Source organism: Silene latifolia, chromosome X, assembly GCF_048544455.1.
Source record: "Silene latifolia isolate original U9 population chromosome X, ASM4854445v1, whole genome shotgun sequence".
In the NCBI taxonomy this organism is placed as follows: Eukaryota; Viridiplantae; Streptophyta; class Magnoliopsida; order Caryophyllales; family Caryophyllaceae; genus Silene; species Silene latifolia.
In genome coordinates, this window is record NC_133537.1 from 333,801,688 (window position 1) to 333,819,308 (window position 17,621).

Consider the following 17,621-nt stretch of genomic DNA (forward strand, 5'->3'; position numbering starts at 1 on the left):
GGGGTCGGGGCCGGGGCCTGATAAGATAATTTAGTTGACTGCTGACTTATTGATCCGCTTAGCGATCCAACTACTTGTAACTCAAAAAAAGGGGCAGCCCGGTGCACAATGGCGTCCCCGCTAGGCGAGGGTCCGGGGAAGGGTCCCACCACAAGGGTGTAATTGGGGCAAGCCTTCCCTTGCTATTTTGGCAAGAGGCCGCTCCAGGCCTTGAACCCGTGACCTCACGGTCACAATTTAACACCTTAACCGGTTCGCCATGGCTCCCCTTCCTACTTGTAACTCGAAGCCGGAAAAAAAAAAGCCTACATAAACCCATATTTTATAATTTGTTTTACCCCAACCCTATTTTGTTGATTTGTTTCCGTCTATGATGCATACATATGAATTGTAAGTACTGGGAATTTACAAAACTGTGTAAATAAAGATAAGAGAGGTTGTTATTATATATTTGTAAATACGACCAATTTCCCACTCCAAGTATATTATACTTGGAGTGGACAATGTACTGCTTTTAGCATTATTATACACTCCCTGTAGTTGGAAAAGTTGACTTGTGCTCTTGAGTCTTTATAATCCTGTATTCCTGTACATGACTTGCCTCAGCCACCTTCTTGGAATGTTATTGAGGACTAAACTTTAGGAACCTCTCACACGTTCTTGAATACTTCCTCCGTCTCAATTATTTGTTTACCTTTTTTATTCTTTGTGAGTGGCGTTTTAATCAAAAGTAAACGAATGATTAAGAGAGGGGAGTATTTGGCAAAGTTTTCATTTTTCTTTATTGATTATTTCATTTTGAGTGGAAGCTATTGTAAGGGGGCCTGATAACTGATAAGATAATTTAGCTGACTGCTGACTTATTATCCATTACATAGGGAATTAAGGAGTATCATCCATTACATAAGGAGTATCAAAGACACTGGCTGAACTATATATTTTTTGAGAGAAACATATAAAATTTTGAATTGAAAAGCTTTTATGGCAGCATCAGATGTGGCCTCAGCCGTCCAATTGATCGGCACTTCGCTCATCCAAGAAGCCAACTCTTTATATGGAGTGGAAACGCAAATTCAGGGGCTTCAAGAGGAGCTGGAGTTCATGCAGCAGTACCTCCAAGATGCTGATGCAAGGCAAGAAGATCGAGAAATTTCTGCTTTGGTACGCCAAGTTAGAAAGCTTGCCTACGATGCAGAAGATGTGATTGACACTTATATTCTTAAGGTTCGACCGAGCAACGGAAACTGGCTCATGAAATTTGCATACTTGATTTACAAGTTTCCTCAAATATATGAAGTTCGGGAGCAGATCCGGATTGTTCAGACAAGCTTGAAACGAGTTAGCGAAAAATTAAGTAGTCATGGTGTGAGGAAAATTACCACCTTACAGAGAGGCCTTGTTCCTAGTGAAGATGGAAATCGTAGGCAAAGACCACGAAGCTACCCCTATGAGGATAGTGAGGGCGAATTTGTAGTTGGAATGGAGGAAGACATTCAAAAGCTGGTTGATATAGTCATGGGCGAGGGGAGGACTCAAGTGGGTATTGTTTCGATCGTGGGGATGGGTGGTTCCGGGAAAACTACTCTTGCTAGGAAGATATACAATCATCCATATGCAAAAGAGTGTTTTGATTGTAGTGCATGGGTTTTCATCTCTCAGGAATGGAGCATCCAACATATCTTATCAGAGATCTTGAGGAAGGTTGTAGGACCCGAGCAGACGACAACCAGGCTGCAAATAGATTTGAGTGTGGAAGAGCTGGTGGATAAGCTTCGCTGCATCCTTCAGAAGAAGTCGTATTTGGTGGTTCTTGATGATGTGTGGAGTAGAGAGGCGCTAGAGGAAATACTCCCAGCACTTCCGAGGGGAGGAAGTGTAAACAAGGGAAGCAAGATAATCATCACAACTCGTAACCGTGAGATCATTCATTTCCGAGTAAGCCAAGAGAAATACTTGTATGTCCATGAGCCAAGACCTTTGACTGCGGAATCAAGTTGGGAGTTGTTCAGTAAGATCGCCCTTGGGCATCGAAATAACTATGATGAGGAAAGCTTTAAGAGTGTGGGCAAAGACATGCTAAGGAAATGTGATGGACTTCCCTTGGCTATAGTTGCATTAGCTGGGATATTGAACATAAGAACAACCATTGGGGAATGGCATAGGGTGGGTGAAGCAGTGAGGACAAGAATTATGGATGGAAGATGCGGAAACGTGTATGGTAGAGTAGGGGAATTGCTGGCATTGAGCTATGATGATCTGCCTTATGATGAATTATGGATGGAAGATGCGGAAACGTGTATGGTAGAGTAGGGGAATTGCTGGCATTGAGCTATGATGATCTGCCTTATGATCTAAAGCCTTGCTTTCTTTATCTGGGTGTATTCCCTGAAGATTCCCAAATCTCGGTAGGAATGTTGACCAGGATGTGGATAGCAGAGGGCCTTGTCTCGACACAGTACAGTGAGATGTCCCTGGAAGATGTAGCATTGCAGCGTGTCGAGGAGTTGAGCCACCGGTTCATGATTCAGGTTGTGAGGACCAACTATGAGGGAGTGATAAAAGCTATTAGGTTACACGATCTACTACGTGATCTGAGTGTCCAAAAGGCGAAGGAGCAGAGTTTTCTCCAAATCTATAATCCTAACAATTCGGATAACGGTCATTTGTCTACGCTGGCAATCCAACCCCGTCGAGCTGCAGTTCATGCAAGGTAATGGCAAAAATGAAAGTACCTCAATACTCTATGGTTCTTAACTTCTTATGTGCCAATCCCATATTACCACATATGCTACAATCTGTTACTCTTTTGAAAACAGTACCTGTTGTGAAATTTTCTTTGCATGTTGACCAAACTGAGAACAGAAGGAATGGTGCCAGATTATAAAACTTGGGGGTGCAAAAATTATTGAACCCGTCGTAATGGTGTTATTTGTTGCATCAGATTGTTAGATAGTCATTCATAGACTCATTTCTTGTGTTCCTTTTTTTTTTTTTTACTCCAGCACTGCTCTGCCTACGCAAATTTCGTACCTGAGGTCGCTTATACTGCTGACACGATCTAGTACCTCACAATCTTCTTATAATTGTGAAGAGGATTTAAACTTCCGATTTGTGTCTCAAAACTTTAAGCTGCTCCGGGTGTTGAGTATCTGCGGTATTAAGACTGCCAGTGGCATCCTGCCTAAGCAAATTGGGTGCTTAGTTCACTTAAGGTACCTGGCAATACGTGCTACGAATATTAGTGTTCTTCCTAACACAATAGGAGGTTTGAGAAACTTGCTTACTTTAGACTACAGGGACATTGATCTGGAAAACAAAGTCGGGAAACCAAATGTAGAAATAGAACTGCCCGATATTTTTCAGGGGCTTGTTCTACTAAGGCATCTATTTTTGCCGATTGAATGTCCCTGGAGTGTGCAAGAATTGAAGCTTGGTAATATGAGGAATTTGCTGACTCTTTGGGGGTTGAATATGGAGAACGATAGTCTTTGTTTTTTGAGGGAGATGCCAAAACTAAGCAGTTCCTTAAAGAAGCTAAAGATTGTTGTGTCAAGAGAGGAAGAGTTGAAGGCTGTCTTCCGTTGCCCAAGCCTCATGGCAGATGTACTCCACACTCTTCATTGTGATCTGAGAGACAACCTAGCACTTTGCAATGTAGAACCTCTGCACACTCGGCAACACTTGCTCAAACTGACACTTATTGGGGAAATTCAAATGAGATTAACACTCGTACTGCCAATCAACCTTGTTAGGTTAGAACTCAGGGATAGCATGATCGAGGATGCTAGCCTCATGGAAGCTCTTGGCGCATTAGCCCACCTAAGGCGACTCAGTTTGTCAAATGCCTACATGGGGGACAAATTGTCCTGCATGGCTGGGACTGTGGGCCTGTGAGTGACATAGCTAAGGAGATGAATCTCCGAGACACATCTTTGTGTCTTGTTGCAGGTGTTTCTCCGAAGCTATGTCTATTAAGACGGGTGAAGATTTGTTCTATCATTTAGCCACCTCAGTTCGTCCCTTCAAGAAGGTTGAGGATGAAGATGAATTTCGTGTTCAGCCAGCCATACGCCACCAACACGTGTGTTAACTAATGTAGTTACTTTTCTGTCTTAGCTTACTGTATGATTAATATAAGTGCATTTGACCAAATGAGTCCAATGCCAATTATATAAAAACCTTTCTTTGCACTGAAAAAAAAAAAAAAAAAAAAAATCAACAGTTCATGAGATATTATGCGTACAAGCAAGATTTCGGCACCAATGCTAGTCTTCTAAACTGAGGACCTTTGGTTCGAGCCTAACTAAGTCCAAGTTTGGCTCGAGCACTCTCGCATTGGGCCTTACTCTTGTAACTTATTACTAGAACCCTTGAACAGGTAAACATACACCAAATATAAAACAGAAAATAATGCAAATGGAAGAAGTAAAGTGGCTAAGTTCTCGAGAAAATCGGGGGTGCAATGTCCTGCAGTATGTCTACACATTTTATTGCTACCACACTTGTAGCAAAACACTTCTCCGCACCTGCAATAGTGCAATCAATGTGTTAATAATCCATCCATATTATTATTTTAATTAAAAATAAACAAATGGTTATATTAGTATTTTTAGGAAAAATGGTTATTTTATTTTAATTAAAGAGAGACTGGGATGGAAGGGTAATATGTAAGTGGAATCAACTGAAACCTGCAGCGAATTTTGTGGCAGCCATACGCAAGTTCAACGAAAAATCGACAAGAAGGGCATCTCTGCAACATCCAAGAACGAGCAGCATTTAAAAACACCGTATCGTCATCAACGCAATTTCGTTGGTAATGATAAGGAGTCCATTTAGCACCACAAAGGTAGCAAAGCAATCGTAAGCACCACGGACACGACGCCGTTCCTTGACTACTACCATGCAAACTTTCACACTCGTCAACGAGTAAAACCTCGTTGCAACCATCATAAGGGCAAACAGTCCGTCTTGACTTGGTTTGTTCGAGTTTGTATACGATGTGTTTCGATAAACAATGTTGGCAGTAAGGGTGATTTATTGTGCATTTTGTGTTTTTGTTTTTGTATATTTTAGTGTCTAATACTACGTTCTTGTGTTGGAAGCATATTCCACATTCTGCTTTCATTCTGTTTGTTTATGGAGTATTTGGAATAGTTGCACGTTTGGGTAGCTGATTTATAACAACCTTCATTTTTGATAGAATATTACGTAAAAAGTTGCCAATTAATAAGGAATAGGTTTAGGGTTTGTTATAAAAATTGAGATTTTGTTTAAGATAGATTAAACTACTTCCTTCACTTTGTAAAATCTTCGTCTAACAAAAGACGATGTGGATCGATTATGGTGGGACTGTGGGCCTGTGAGTGACATGTTGGGCACGTCAATTTTGTCACATTGTCCTTTTTAATTTGGTGACTTAAGACTATAGAAGCTCGGGCTCGACTTAGGTTTAACTTGAAATTCTAAAATGTTGAAACTTTAGGTTGGCTTGCGAAAACACTTGAATTTTATTCAATCACTATATTTTTTTTCCGTATTTTCAAATATAATTGAAAATAACTAAAATACAACTATAAATACTTAAATAACATATACTCGAATTCTAACATGTAAAACTTATGAGTACAAAATGAAGGATATTAGTTTTCGCAGTATGTATTTGACCATTGCAGTAGTCTCATTTTCCTTAACTTTACTACATTCCTACCTCTCCCAACTTAACCACCCACACAAATCATCACCACCAGCACCCGTCAAACGCCACCCGCCAACAACCCGAATCGACCGCCGATCGTGCCTGCCCATCTTTAGCCGGCAATCCCAATGTCGAACTCACCCTCTTCCCCACTAGTGAGTAGTGACACCACCTTTGACTAAACCTGGCCAAAGCAACGTGCCAGTCCGACCTGGCTCAGCTCACGGGTCAAATTTGGCCCAACTCATGTAGCCCACCACTAGGCCCGTCCCAGACATGGGTCGGGTACGAGTCTGGCCCGCCATTTTAGGAAAAAAATACAAAAATAGTAGAGGCCCGTCTGGCCCTCCTAAAACTCCTCACAGGTTGGGCCCGGGTCACATCCCTCTGCAGCCCGGCCCGCCTGACCCGTTTCATTCACGGGCACGATCCACACCTAAGAGTATCCGCAAAGATGTAGAACTACCTCCCCATATGCACTTTTTCTCCTCATATGAGGAACCTCACTAATGCACCAACCTCTCCATAATTTGAGGCTCCACCATTATTAGAGGAGGTTCCCAAAAAAAAGTAAGGGTAAATTGTGTTCCTTTTGGGGAGGTTCCCAAATCAATACTATATATTAATTCCAGAAACCAAGGGACTTCAATGAAATTAAAGAAATCTATACAAATTAATTATACTATATAGTTTTAAATCGATAGCACCGTGTGATAGACCTGATAAAGGGACCTCAATGTAAATATTATATAGTTTTGGTTAAAAGTATAATATAAAGATGCCTTGATGAAGAATATTTATGGAAATTACATTAAATTAAAGTAATTAAATTTAGAAAACACAATAATATAGTGATTTTCCTTAAAATTAACATGCCCCACTTATGTAATTAATTACTATCATCATAGAATTATACATTAAATTAAATGTAGTAAAAGTAATAGTAGCCGCAACGAGATTACTAAAATTAACGGTATTAATGTGGAAGTGGTGACAGTTATAATAATGATAGTGGGAGTAGTAAAAGTAACTACGAATGTAGTGAAAGTAATAGTGGTAACAATGAGAAAAAGTATGAACAATTAAATAACCAATTGACCCAAGAAAATATTTATTTATTTAAATATAAGCTGGATAAAATTAACGGGAATAATGAATTTAACAGAAAAAAATAGAGGAATTAGTAAAAGAAACAATAGTAACCACGGGAGTAGTGAACGTAATGATATTGAGAAAGAATATTGTGAAAGTAATAATATTAATAACGAATTAGCGAGGTAGTGAACGTGTCTCATAATTTGAAAGTAATAATATTAATAACGAATTAGGTTCGCTACTATAAAGTTTACTAGGGTCTGATATGCATATGAACACCCTAAGCCGCTAAGGAACTTGGCGGCTTTACCCCTTAGCAATTGTCAAAAAACACTCCAAGTCTTATAAAATGTCCATAAGCTTAACGAACTCAAATAAATAACATGTAGATTTACGTGGTTCACTAGGGTGGTGTTAGCTATGGCTATGTCCATAGGCAGAACTCAGAAGAGAGGAATTCTTTTATTAATCATGATTGTTACAGACATCTGAATGGACAAGACCTACGGCCTACGAGAGCTCATATATAGTATCTCAAACAGAAGTTCCGTCAACAGGTTTAGAAAACCTAGCTAGTAGATTTAGAACCATCATGCAAGGTTTACTGAAAGGGACAAACCGATTCAAAGCATGATCGGACACTTCCTGTTTCACTTAGAAGGTCACTTATTAGAAGTTATGAGAAATGATGCTTACGTTCAGACCCTCGGGATACTGATAATGAAAATGATGTTGGTGACGGTGGACACATGCCGCTGTCGACTCTCATGCATCATATTGTATATATTTGTGCATATGTATGAATTATAATTATTGGGAATTTGAAAACTGTGTAATTTAGGTAATAGAGGTGGTTTGAGTGAGACCCATAACCGAAAACTTTACGACCGTGTACCACTTTTAGTATATACACTCCCTCCAAGTTGACTTGTAACATAGCACCCACCTTCTTGCCTTCTTGGAATGTTACTTAGGACTAAAAGTCAGGAACCTAATCACGCGTTCTGAAATGTTTGGCAAAGTTTTCACCTTCTTAGTTGACTGCTGACTTATCATCCATCACATAAAGAGTATCAATGACTCTGGCTGAAGTATGTAATTTTTAAGATTAACTAACAACATTTTGAATCCAAAACCTTTTATGGCAGCATCAGATGTGGCCTCAGCCGTCCAATTGATCGGCACTTTGCTCATCCAAGAAGCTAACTCTTTATATGGAGTTGAAACACAAGTTCAGGGGCTTCAACAAGAGCTGGAGTTCATGCAGCAGTATCTCCATGATGCTGATGCCAGGCAGGAAGATCGAGAAATTTGCGCTTTGGTACGCCAAGTTAGGAAGCTTGCCTACGATGCAGAAGACGTCATTGACACTTATATTCTTAAGGTTCGACAGAACAATGGAAACCGGCTCATGAAGTTTGCGTACTTGATGTACAAGTTTCCTCAGATATCTGAAGTTCGGGAGCAGATCCAGATCCTTAAGACGAGCTTGAAAGGAGTTGGCGAAAAATTAAATAGTCATGGTGTGAGAAGAATTACCAACTTACAGAGAGGTCTTGTTTCTCGTGAAGATGGATATCGTAGGCAAAGGCCACGAAGCTACCCCTATGAGGACATGGAGGGCGAGTTTGTAGTTGGCATGGAGGAAGACATTCGAAAGCTGGTTGATATGGTTATGGGAGAGGGGAGGACTCAAGTGGGTGTTGTTTCGATTGTTGGGATGGGTGGTTCCGGGAAAACAACTCTTGCTAGGAAGATATACAATCATCCTTGTGCAAAAGAATGCTTTGATTGTAGTGCATGGGTTTTCGTCTCTCAGGAATGGAGCACCCAACATATCTTATCAGAGATCTTGAGGAAAGTCGGTGAGCCTGAGCAAATGACGACAAAACTGCAAATTACATTGAGCGTGGAAGAGCTGGTTGATAAGCTTCGCTACATCCTTGAGCATAAGTCATATTTGGTGGTTCTTGATGATGTGTGGAGTGCAGAGGCGCTTGAGGAAATACTCCCAGCACTACCCAGGGGAGGAAGTGTAAACAAGGGAAGCAAGATAATCATCACAACTCGTAACCGTGAGATCATTCAATTCCGAGTAAGCCACCAGAAATACTTGTATGTCCATGAGCCAAGACCTTTGACTGAGGAATCAAGTTGGGAGTTGTTCAGTAAGATTGCCCTCGGTCATGGAGAAAATTTCGAGGAGGAAAGCTTTAAGAGTGTTGGCAAAGACATGCTAAGTAAATGTGATGGGCTTCCCTTGGCAATAGTTGCATTGGCGGGGATATTGAGCACAAGAAGAACCATCGGGGAATGGCAACGGGTGGGCGAAGCGGTAAGGTCAAGAATTATGGATGGAAGATGCGAAAACGTGTATGGTAAAGTAGGGGAATTGTTGGCATTGAGCTATGATGATTTGCCTTACGATTTAAAGGCTTGCTTTCTTTATCTGGGTGTATTCCCAGAAGATTACCAAATTCCGGTAGGAATTTTGACCCGGATGTGGATAGCAGAGGGGTTTGTCTCGACACAGGACACACAGATGTCCCTGGAAGATGTAGCATTGCAGCGTGTCGAGGAGTTGAGCCACCGGTTCATGATTCAGGTAGTGAGGACCAACTATAAGGGAGTGATAAAGGCGATTAGGTTACACGATCTATTGCGCGATCTCAGTGTCCAAAAGGCAAAAGAGCAGAGTTTTCTCCACATCTATGCTCCTAACAATTTAGATAGCAGTCATGTGTCTATGCTGGCACTCCAACCCCGTCGAGCTGCCTTTCATGCAAGGTAAATACGAATTTATTGTTATAAATATTACCACAATTAACTAAACTTTACCACGGTTTATTAGTATTTTGTCACAAATATTGTTACGTTTGCTAGTATTTTGTCAAAAAAATAAAAGATATTCTCATGGAAATTGAAATATTCCACTATTCCTACAGTAAACCATATTTTCTTCAATGTTTTGGTTTTGTCCGATACCGAAACTTCTTCTACAAGGGATCATTTTGATTCGCTTAAACTTAAGAGGGTGAATAATTGAAAGCTAATGAAATCGGTCATAAAGCTTACATGTCTGTTAAGAAAAGCCGAAATCTCAAGGTCGAGACGACTGAAATAGATACTGGAATCTACACTGAACCTGAGAAATAAGTTATACGCCTTAAACGCCGAGTTGTTGATATGAAACAATCCTTGTAGATATGAAGAAAGTTAATGTATACATAAATGTTATTTCATTAGCTACCTTATTTAGAAAGATGCTTTTTGTAGGGAAAATTTGTGAGGATGCCTATTTATTTAGTAGATAGGGGATTTTTGGATGATCTTAGTTAAAAATACGAAATCGTTCTTCAATTTTCAGCCTAATTATTTTATCGTTTCAATTTTCAGCCTAAGTATTCTATGGTTGATTTTAGTTAATTAAAATAGTATTATTACAGAAAGTCAACATCAAAATCGTTCTTCAATTGTTAATGAGTTTCTATCTTTGAAAGAAGTCCCTAGAAAAGAGATCCAATTGGTTGGCTTCGCTTCAAAGCTTATAGCTTGCAGATATGAAGAAAGTCTATCACCTGAGGTATTATTATAATCTCATTGACCCCATGTGTCCATAAAAATTCTCTTTTTTAGGGTTTATTAGATTTTGTAATTTGATGTTTTATTGTTATTATTTGCAGGTTAATGATCTTTTTCAGATATCAGATGAGGTATATGAAAAAGAACAAGTACCATGGAGAAAACTATACTTGGGAAGCTACTGCCCCATTGGACTGTTCATTCACCATACCTTCTCCATACAATATATGTTTTACATGTTGACTTTCAGGTATAATACTATCGCTTCATTTTGATATAGTATATAGTTGAAGTTTGGTGCCAACATATTTCTAACCCTTTGTCATACTATAACCACTCAATACAGATGGAGAAAAGGGCGTATTTCCTTGATGAACTAAGAATGGTGAGCTATTTTAATACAATCAAGGACTTTACTTCAGCTCCTTCTCTTTCAGAGCTCAAGCATTAAGAAGTATTCAAACCTGAGGTAGGGGCATTACGGTAATAGAAACTGCGAATTTTGTGGGAATCATAATCTTTAAGGTTTTTTTTTTTGAAAGAAAACATAGGGCGGGTATTATATTAAATCAATCTCCGCAAGAGCAATAACAACTTGCGGAAAATCAGTTACAAGAACAAGTTCATTCCCCTCAAACTCAGTCATCCTCGCAATACGATGTGCTATCGTATTACCCCCACGTTTAACATGAATAAAACTACTAGACAAAAATAAATGCAAACTAATTTGAAGATCATTCACACAGAGCCCAAAAGGAGTCCTCGCCATGATTTTGTTTTTAACAGCCATAACCACACTGAGCGCATCGCTTTCGAGAATGATTCTCGGGAAACCCAACAGATTCGCTACCTCCAAGCCAAACATAGTAGCTCGTGCCTCCGCCAATTCACTTTCCACTCTGCTCCAACTCTCTTATACCCCATCCAAACCACACGTCGCATCACATCCCTTGCCACCGCCCCCAGTCCCACCACTCTATTCCCGATTACATGGGCATCCACATTAATTTTAATGAACTCATCCAACGGAGGAGTCCACGAGCAACCCCCTACCTCCTTCATCATCCTTGGCTTACTAAACATCTGATTCGCATACCCTTGATACTCAGCCACCATCCTCACTAACCCTGAGCACACAACTTCCGCCGGCGGGGGAGATTCTTCAAGGAAAAGTTGATTTCTTATGGTCCACACTGACCACATCATAGCCAGAAACCGTCCGCGTTCCACCTCACCAAGCTGTTTCAGCACCCACATCATTCGTTCCTCACAAGAGTCACTTGGGGCAGCCTCAATGAGCTCCCAAAAACCAATCACGGCCCAATGTCTCCTCGTCCATGCACACTGGGATATGACATGGTCGCTACTGTAACACCCCCACATACCAAGGTGCCTTATCAAGGACCACCCTAGCATGAGATACTGTTATCATCTCGGTTTCCCGAGACTGGTATATCAAAAGTAACCATTCTAAAACATTTATTAAAGTATATAAAGTTAACGATTACTTCTTCTCAAAACCAACTCAAAATAAATGTACATGAATCTCAATACAACTGAAAACAAAGACAGCTAAACTCCTAACAACGGAAGCTAGACTCGAAATGATGACATCTCATCTCGTCCCCGTAGCTAAAGACAACCATCACCTATCACAATCTACTCATCATCCCCAGATGGATCACCACAGGTTTACAAAACAACAACGAGGTCAGTTCACTGCATAATTAAAATAAGACAAAATAAAACAATGTCAAAAGCAACTATTCCACAATCATCTTCATCTCACCACCACATCTCATAACTGACTACACACTTAAGTGTGGAGCCCTGCCAGATTACTGTCGCGACAGATAATCCTCACCGCCAGTGGGGGACCGCAGCCTTGCCCACCTAAGCCCCGCTCATCACAATGAGCGATAACCCATGTTTCTTAATGTGTACATCCCCCTTGTGGGGGGTTCTACAAAGGACGAATCAAGGGCTTGAAGCCACTCCTACAAATGACTCCACTCATCTGAGGACGCACCTCGCAATCATCATCAATCCATCTAAACTCCAATACTCCAGAATACAATCAACAACAACATTATCATATCGATTAAATCGCAACATCACAATCATAAATCTTAAATCAATTACACAATCAACTGAGTAGAAAAACCCTACCTTAGCACAAATCTGATATGAGTCAACAAGGAAGTTAGAACGGCTCCTCTACGAAATCTCCACCTAACAACAATCATACAATCCAATCACAACATGCAAAACATCTGTTTTCCCCCAATTCTAATACTAGGGTAAAACCCTAAAAAGGCAACTGAAAAAACTATAGGACTAGTGGCTTACCGACGTAATCGACGCAAGAGATGAATGAACAAGGACTCACGAACAATCAACGACCTTGGGAGATATTAGAGGTGATTAGAGTTACGTAGATTATTTTAGGTTTTGTTAAAAATGAAAAGTGAAACAGTAAATCTCAATTTATAACTCAAATTGTCTTTAATCAAATCGCGAAAATAATTTTCGTCAGACCGGATACTCGGTCAAGTATAGGGTATACTCGGTCGAGTATCCCTTACTCGGTCGAGTATTACTATACTCGGCCGAGTATTCCTGGACAGTAGCCTGCCTAGAAACACACGACGCGTTACTAGGCTGAGTAAGTCTTATTCGGCCGAGTAAGAGGACTTAGAAAAACGTAGTATTACAGTTACATTCATTCGTAGCACAAAAATTACATATTGGTGTAGGGCAACAATGACGGTCGGACAAAACCTCATTTTAGCTCTATTTTTACATGTCACTTTCACTAGTTTTAGTGATTATGTGAGCTAATTTCGTATTCTAGTTGTATTTGCTTGTTTTATTGTGTTTTGTAGGAAATTAACCTTTTAGTAGCTTTTTCCGTCAAATAGCAAGCATGCGAGTTCACGAGGCTAACAAAGACCAACCATAACCATAAAAGAGTGTGTTTCCAAGCCCAAGTAAGAAAGTATGAAGCATGGATTGATAATGCAAAATTAAAGTCATTGGATAAAGGGTGTACTCACTAAGCATTTAACCAGAGGATTGAAGTTGAGTTAATAGCTCACTTAGGATTCCTTTGATAATTAATCAAGTAATTAAGAGAAAATACTTGGGTTGATCCCTTGTATATACTTTATGTTTCACCCCTCATTTCCTATATAAAGGGTGTAGACTACACACACTTCCTACATACTTTTTACACACCTTTTCCCACACATTTTCATATACTCCCTCTGTACCAGACCAAAGGTAACACTTACTATAAACGGACATACCACACCAAAGGTAACATTTCTTATTTGGCCCACAACATTGCTAAATTATCCTTATACCCATTTGATATTTGCACAAAATGCCATTACATACTCCGTCTACCAACCCACAATTAAACCCACAATTACATACCCCGCCTATTTTTTCCCTCTTTACCCGTAGTTTTTCCACTTTTTCTTAAATACTCCAATTTTCCCTACGTTACCTTTGGTGTGGTACGGAGGGAGTATGTTTTAGTCTTAGTTTTAGAATAAAATGTAGGTTAGATTCCTTTATGTTATTTACATTTCCTTTATCATATAAACAATTTTATTCAAATTATATACGATTTACATTTCATTCCTTATTCTTCATTTGCAAGTTCTTCCATTTTCAAGGTAATTTCATTTCTTGCATTACTTTTATTATTCATTTGTCATTATATAATTTAAATTATGCCCGAGTAGTTTCCTTATTCTAGGAATTAAGGAAGCCATGCTAAATAACTAATCACAATTGTTAAAATGAGATGTCACGATATCAAATAATAGTTTCTATAACATGTTTGCACTATATTTGTTTAATCTTTGGTTATTGGCCGTAATCGTGATTAAGTTTGTTAATTCATTCTATAAGTCGAGAGGCACGGAATTGAATTAGACTAAGCATGTGTAGTAGGACGACATAGTCATAACGAGAGTTCTGTAGAACCCGGTCTATGGTTGACACTAATATTGAGAGGTGGGTGTCTTTAGCCTAAACGATTTATCATTATCAACGCATTTCTAAATTAACATAACTAATTAGTAATTTGCATATGTGACCCGACTTCCCTAGACGCTTTCTTTATTATTGTTTTCATTCTGTTTACATAACCAACCAACCAACAACCGATAAACCGACCTTGATAGAATTCACCCCATAACAACTAATTAACAACTTCTGTCTCTGTAGATACCTCATTTCTGCACCTCCCGCAAACCACCCGGTGATGATTGGGCCGCATGTTTGATACGCGGAACGATTAGTGACAGTTCGTAAGATTATCGTCAAGTGATTGCTCAAATATTAATGTCGACCTCTTAGTTGTCATCTACGTCCCGATACGGTCGTTTTGTCAGTAATTAGAGTACATTCGAGTCGGGTCAAAACCGTCTCTATTTTTCGATAACCGTTAAATCCCGAGTCGAGAATGTTCGGAATGTTAGGGTATTTCTATTCCATATTTCACAAATCTTATCTTTTGGCAAATAATATCCCGTAATATTCATATAAGATATTAAGGAAATCGAATTATTTCCGTCCTACCATAACTCAAACGCGGAAATCTTTCTTCAGCAGGAGGAAACCTCCGGGAATAGACACGGCCCAGTTGCGCCTCTTCCAAGAGACGCAGTGGCTGCTGCGCCTCTTCCCAGGCCCTTTTCTGCGTGTTCCTCGTATCTTTTTCATATCTTTCCGAGATTCACTTCCAAAGAGTCTCCGAAACCCTAATTCCTTCACGTGATTAGTATAAATAGGAGTCTTCGCTCCTCATATTTCTCACGCGAGTGTCCGCCCTTCTCTTCTCCCTTTGCATTCTAGACTTTGTTCTTACTTATTGGCGCCTACGTGCTTGAACTTTCGACCACGTAAGCTCGGATCTTTCCGGGTACCAGCCTCTTTGTTGCATGACCGACCCATTTGACCAACTACACATAATCAACTTAATTTAATCAATCGTTTTCCTCTTACGAGGGCACTCTCTTTGCATTCGCGTCGAGCATCACTAATCGATATCTTAGTTCTTCTCGTTTCGTCAACATGTAAGTCTGAGGGTGTATAATCCTTATTTATTTATTGCATTTTAATTATTGTATAATCATTATTGTAAGGTTTACGTCGAAAGTACCATTTAAAACCGATTTCTAAAACCCATGCTTAAAACCTGTTTTTACGGATTTCCAGTAGATAACCGTCGAGAAAGAACGCAGCAAGAATCGCTGCGCCTCTTGAAGGAGCGCGATTCTGCTGCGCCTCTTCGTGAGAGGCCGCCGCAGCAGATTCTGCTTCCTTTCTTCTTCCTTAAATCCTCGTAATTCGTCAAATTCTTATTTGTTTCGTTTGTTTGTTAATCCTTCGTCATAATATCATATTAATTCACATGTATATTATTCTTTCATCATTAACATGTTTAATTCGTCATTAAATTCGACTTAAATCCCTTATAACCAATATTTGCGAGTTTTCGTCATTAAATTCAATCCGGGTTGTAGAAATTCGATTTGTTCATATTGAGTTTCTGGAATTCATCATTGACATATATTTTCATCTGTTTATCGTCATATTCGTCGTATGTTCGTCATTAACTCATCATGTTTAGTCTAATTAATTTGTTTAGTTAGTTTAATTCATTAATTAATCATTCGTTCGTGTAATTAATTAGTAATATTCCGTCTCATCCATGTTTATTGCTTTTATGACCACTAATCACATGTAAATAACCCATTAATCACTTTCATCCGAGTAAATAATTTAATAAATCATTAAATTCACCAACGATGTTAACAACACGCAATTCCGGCTCACGGCCGAATTGGTCAGAAGAGCACGCAAAGCGTCTGCGCGCTTATTATTCAAAGGACGCACTCTGCTGCTTTATTCGGTTGAAGTTTCTGTCCCTGAACTCCGTTTTTGCCTTGACTTAGTTATTTAGTTTACGTATCATTAACTATTACCCGTAATATCACGCTAATTCCTGTTCGTATTTCTTTCTTTTATTCTTTTTCTCAATTCATCCGTTTTAAAGGTATTTTCGACATAAATCACCTAATCCAATGTAATTATTGTAATTTTCATTATTGTAATTTATAATTATTGTATTTCTTTTATCATTTGTATGTTTTCATATGAAATTGAGCATTAAATCCTACTTCGACCTAATTGTATGCTAATTATGTGCCAACCGACTTAGTCTATTCTCACATGCTAGGATTAAAACTTGGATGTTGCATTGCATGCATATAGCCGACGATATATCAAGTACGAATAACTTCCCTAATCATTACTAGAGGCCGCTATCGAGGCGGGCGGGATTAGGTGTTCGATCAAAAGAGCTTCCTAATACGTACCCTCACCCCTTACTCCAGATCTCCGTGAGCACCCGTGTTCATTGGCATCCACGAGAGTCATTCTAGACATAGAATGCTAAGGGTAACGATTGCTTAGTATTCATGTCTCTACTTTGTGTCTTGACATGACACGAGGTATTCGAACGGTTCCAATTTCTCATAAAAATTGGTGGCGACTCCATACAAAATGCAAACGCTTGTTTCGTTCTCACCAAGCGCCCCCGTGGGCGGCCCGCTGTCCACAGTTTGGCGACTCCGTTGGGGAGAAAACACTTACGTGTAGCCAAGGGTGAAACTTGAACAAGGTTAGGGAATAGTTTGTACAAGACAATTGTCGGTTTTCATAACTCGGTCTTCCTAGACCGTTTAATTCGGCCTTCCTAGGCCCAACCCAACCCATTCGACCAATCGTCCCGTCTAAACGGTCCTAATTCTTATTTGGGCCTAAAGATGGATAGCGATTGACGTCATCCATACCATGATGCTTACTCTTGTTTGTATCAAGGGCCTTCACTACTTGAGGAAATGGACTAGGAATCGGCCTTACTCTTGTTTGGCACGAGCCTCTCCACAGACTTCGGGTTTGATGGTTCGGTATGGCAACCCACCCTTTAAACCAAAACCCTTCTAAATGCACTCAGCATCCCGTTATAATGCTTGTATAAATGTGTAAACCTTACGTGATCACCATTTCTAAACAAAACCATGACGAATTTTCAAAAATCAAAACCCTTTTTCTCAAACAAGAATTTCGAAATAGGGCTTCCAATTAGCGCAAAATCCGGTCAAAACTCTGTTCGTTTGTCGTGTCAAAATTCGGGCCACAAGCCCATTTCAAAACCTCACTTCGAGTC

At 39.6% G+C, this 17,621-nt stretch overlaps 2 protein-coding genes across 2 annotated transcripts; both read left to right on the plus strand.

The window, feature by feature from the left end:
• Positions 1-686: 686 nt before the first annotated feature.
• On the plus strand, positions 687-4,009 carry LOC141618827 (putative disease resistance protein At1g50180). Its single transcript, XM_074435896.1, has 3 exons — positions 687-2,213; positions 2,285-2,710; positions 3,003-4,009. Exons 1-3 carry the CDS (start codon positions 982-984, stop codon positions 3,892-3,894), a joined length of 2,550 nt encoding a protein of 849 aa, XP_074291997.1. The 5' UTR covers positions 687-981; the 3' UTR covers positions 3,895-4,009.
• A 3,922-nt stretch (positions 4,010-7,931) lies between these two features.
• Positions 7,932-10,823, plus strand: LOC141620910 (putative disease resistance RPP13-like protein 3). The gene is made up of 4 exons (XM_074437658.1): positions 7,932-9,577; positions 10,226-10,373; positions 10,474-10,503; positions 10,719-10,823. Exons 1-4 carry the CDS (start codon positions 7,932-7,934, stop codon positions 10,821-10,823), a joined length of 1,929 nt encoding a protein of 642 aa, XP_074293759.1.
• The last annotated feature ends 6,798 nt before the right edge of the window (positions 10,824-17,621 follow it).

Bases quoted from the DNA above. Each gene is read 5' to 3' on its own strand.
- LOC141618827 (XM_074435896.1), top strand. From the start codon at position 982: ATGGCAGCATCAGATGTGGCCTCAGCCGTCCAATTGATCGGCACTTCG. The intron at 2,214-2,284 runs GTATGGTAGAGT...TATGGATGGAAG, and splicing joins GATGGAAGATGCGGAAACGT to ATGCGGAAACGTGTATGGTA. The intron at 2,711-3,002 runs GTAATGGCAAAA...TTTTTACTCCAG, and splicing joins CGAGCTGCAGTTCATGCAAG to CACTGCTCTGCCTACGCAAA.
- LOC141620910 (XM_074437658.1), top strand. From the start codon at position 7,932: ATGGCAGCATCAGATGTGGCCTCAGCCGTCCAATTGATCGGCACTTTG. The intron at 10,374-10,473 runs GTATTATTATAA...TATTATTTGCAG, and splicing joins AAGAAAGTCTATCACCTGAG to GTTAATGATCTTTTTCAGAT. The intron at 10,504-10,718 runs GTATATGAAAAA...CACTCAATACAG, and splicing joins TTTTTCAGATATCAGATGAG to ATGGAGAAAAGGGCGTATTT.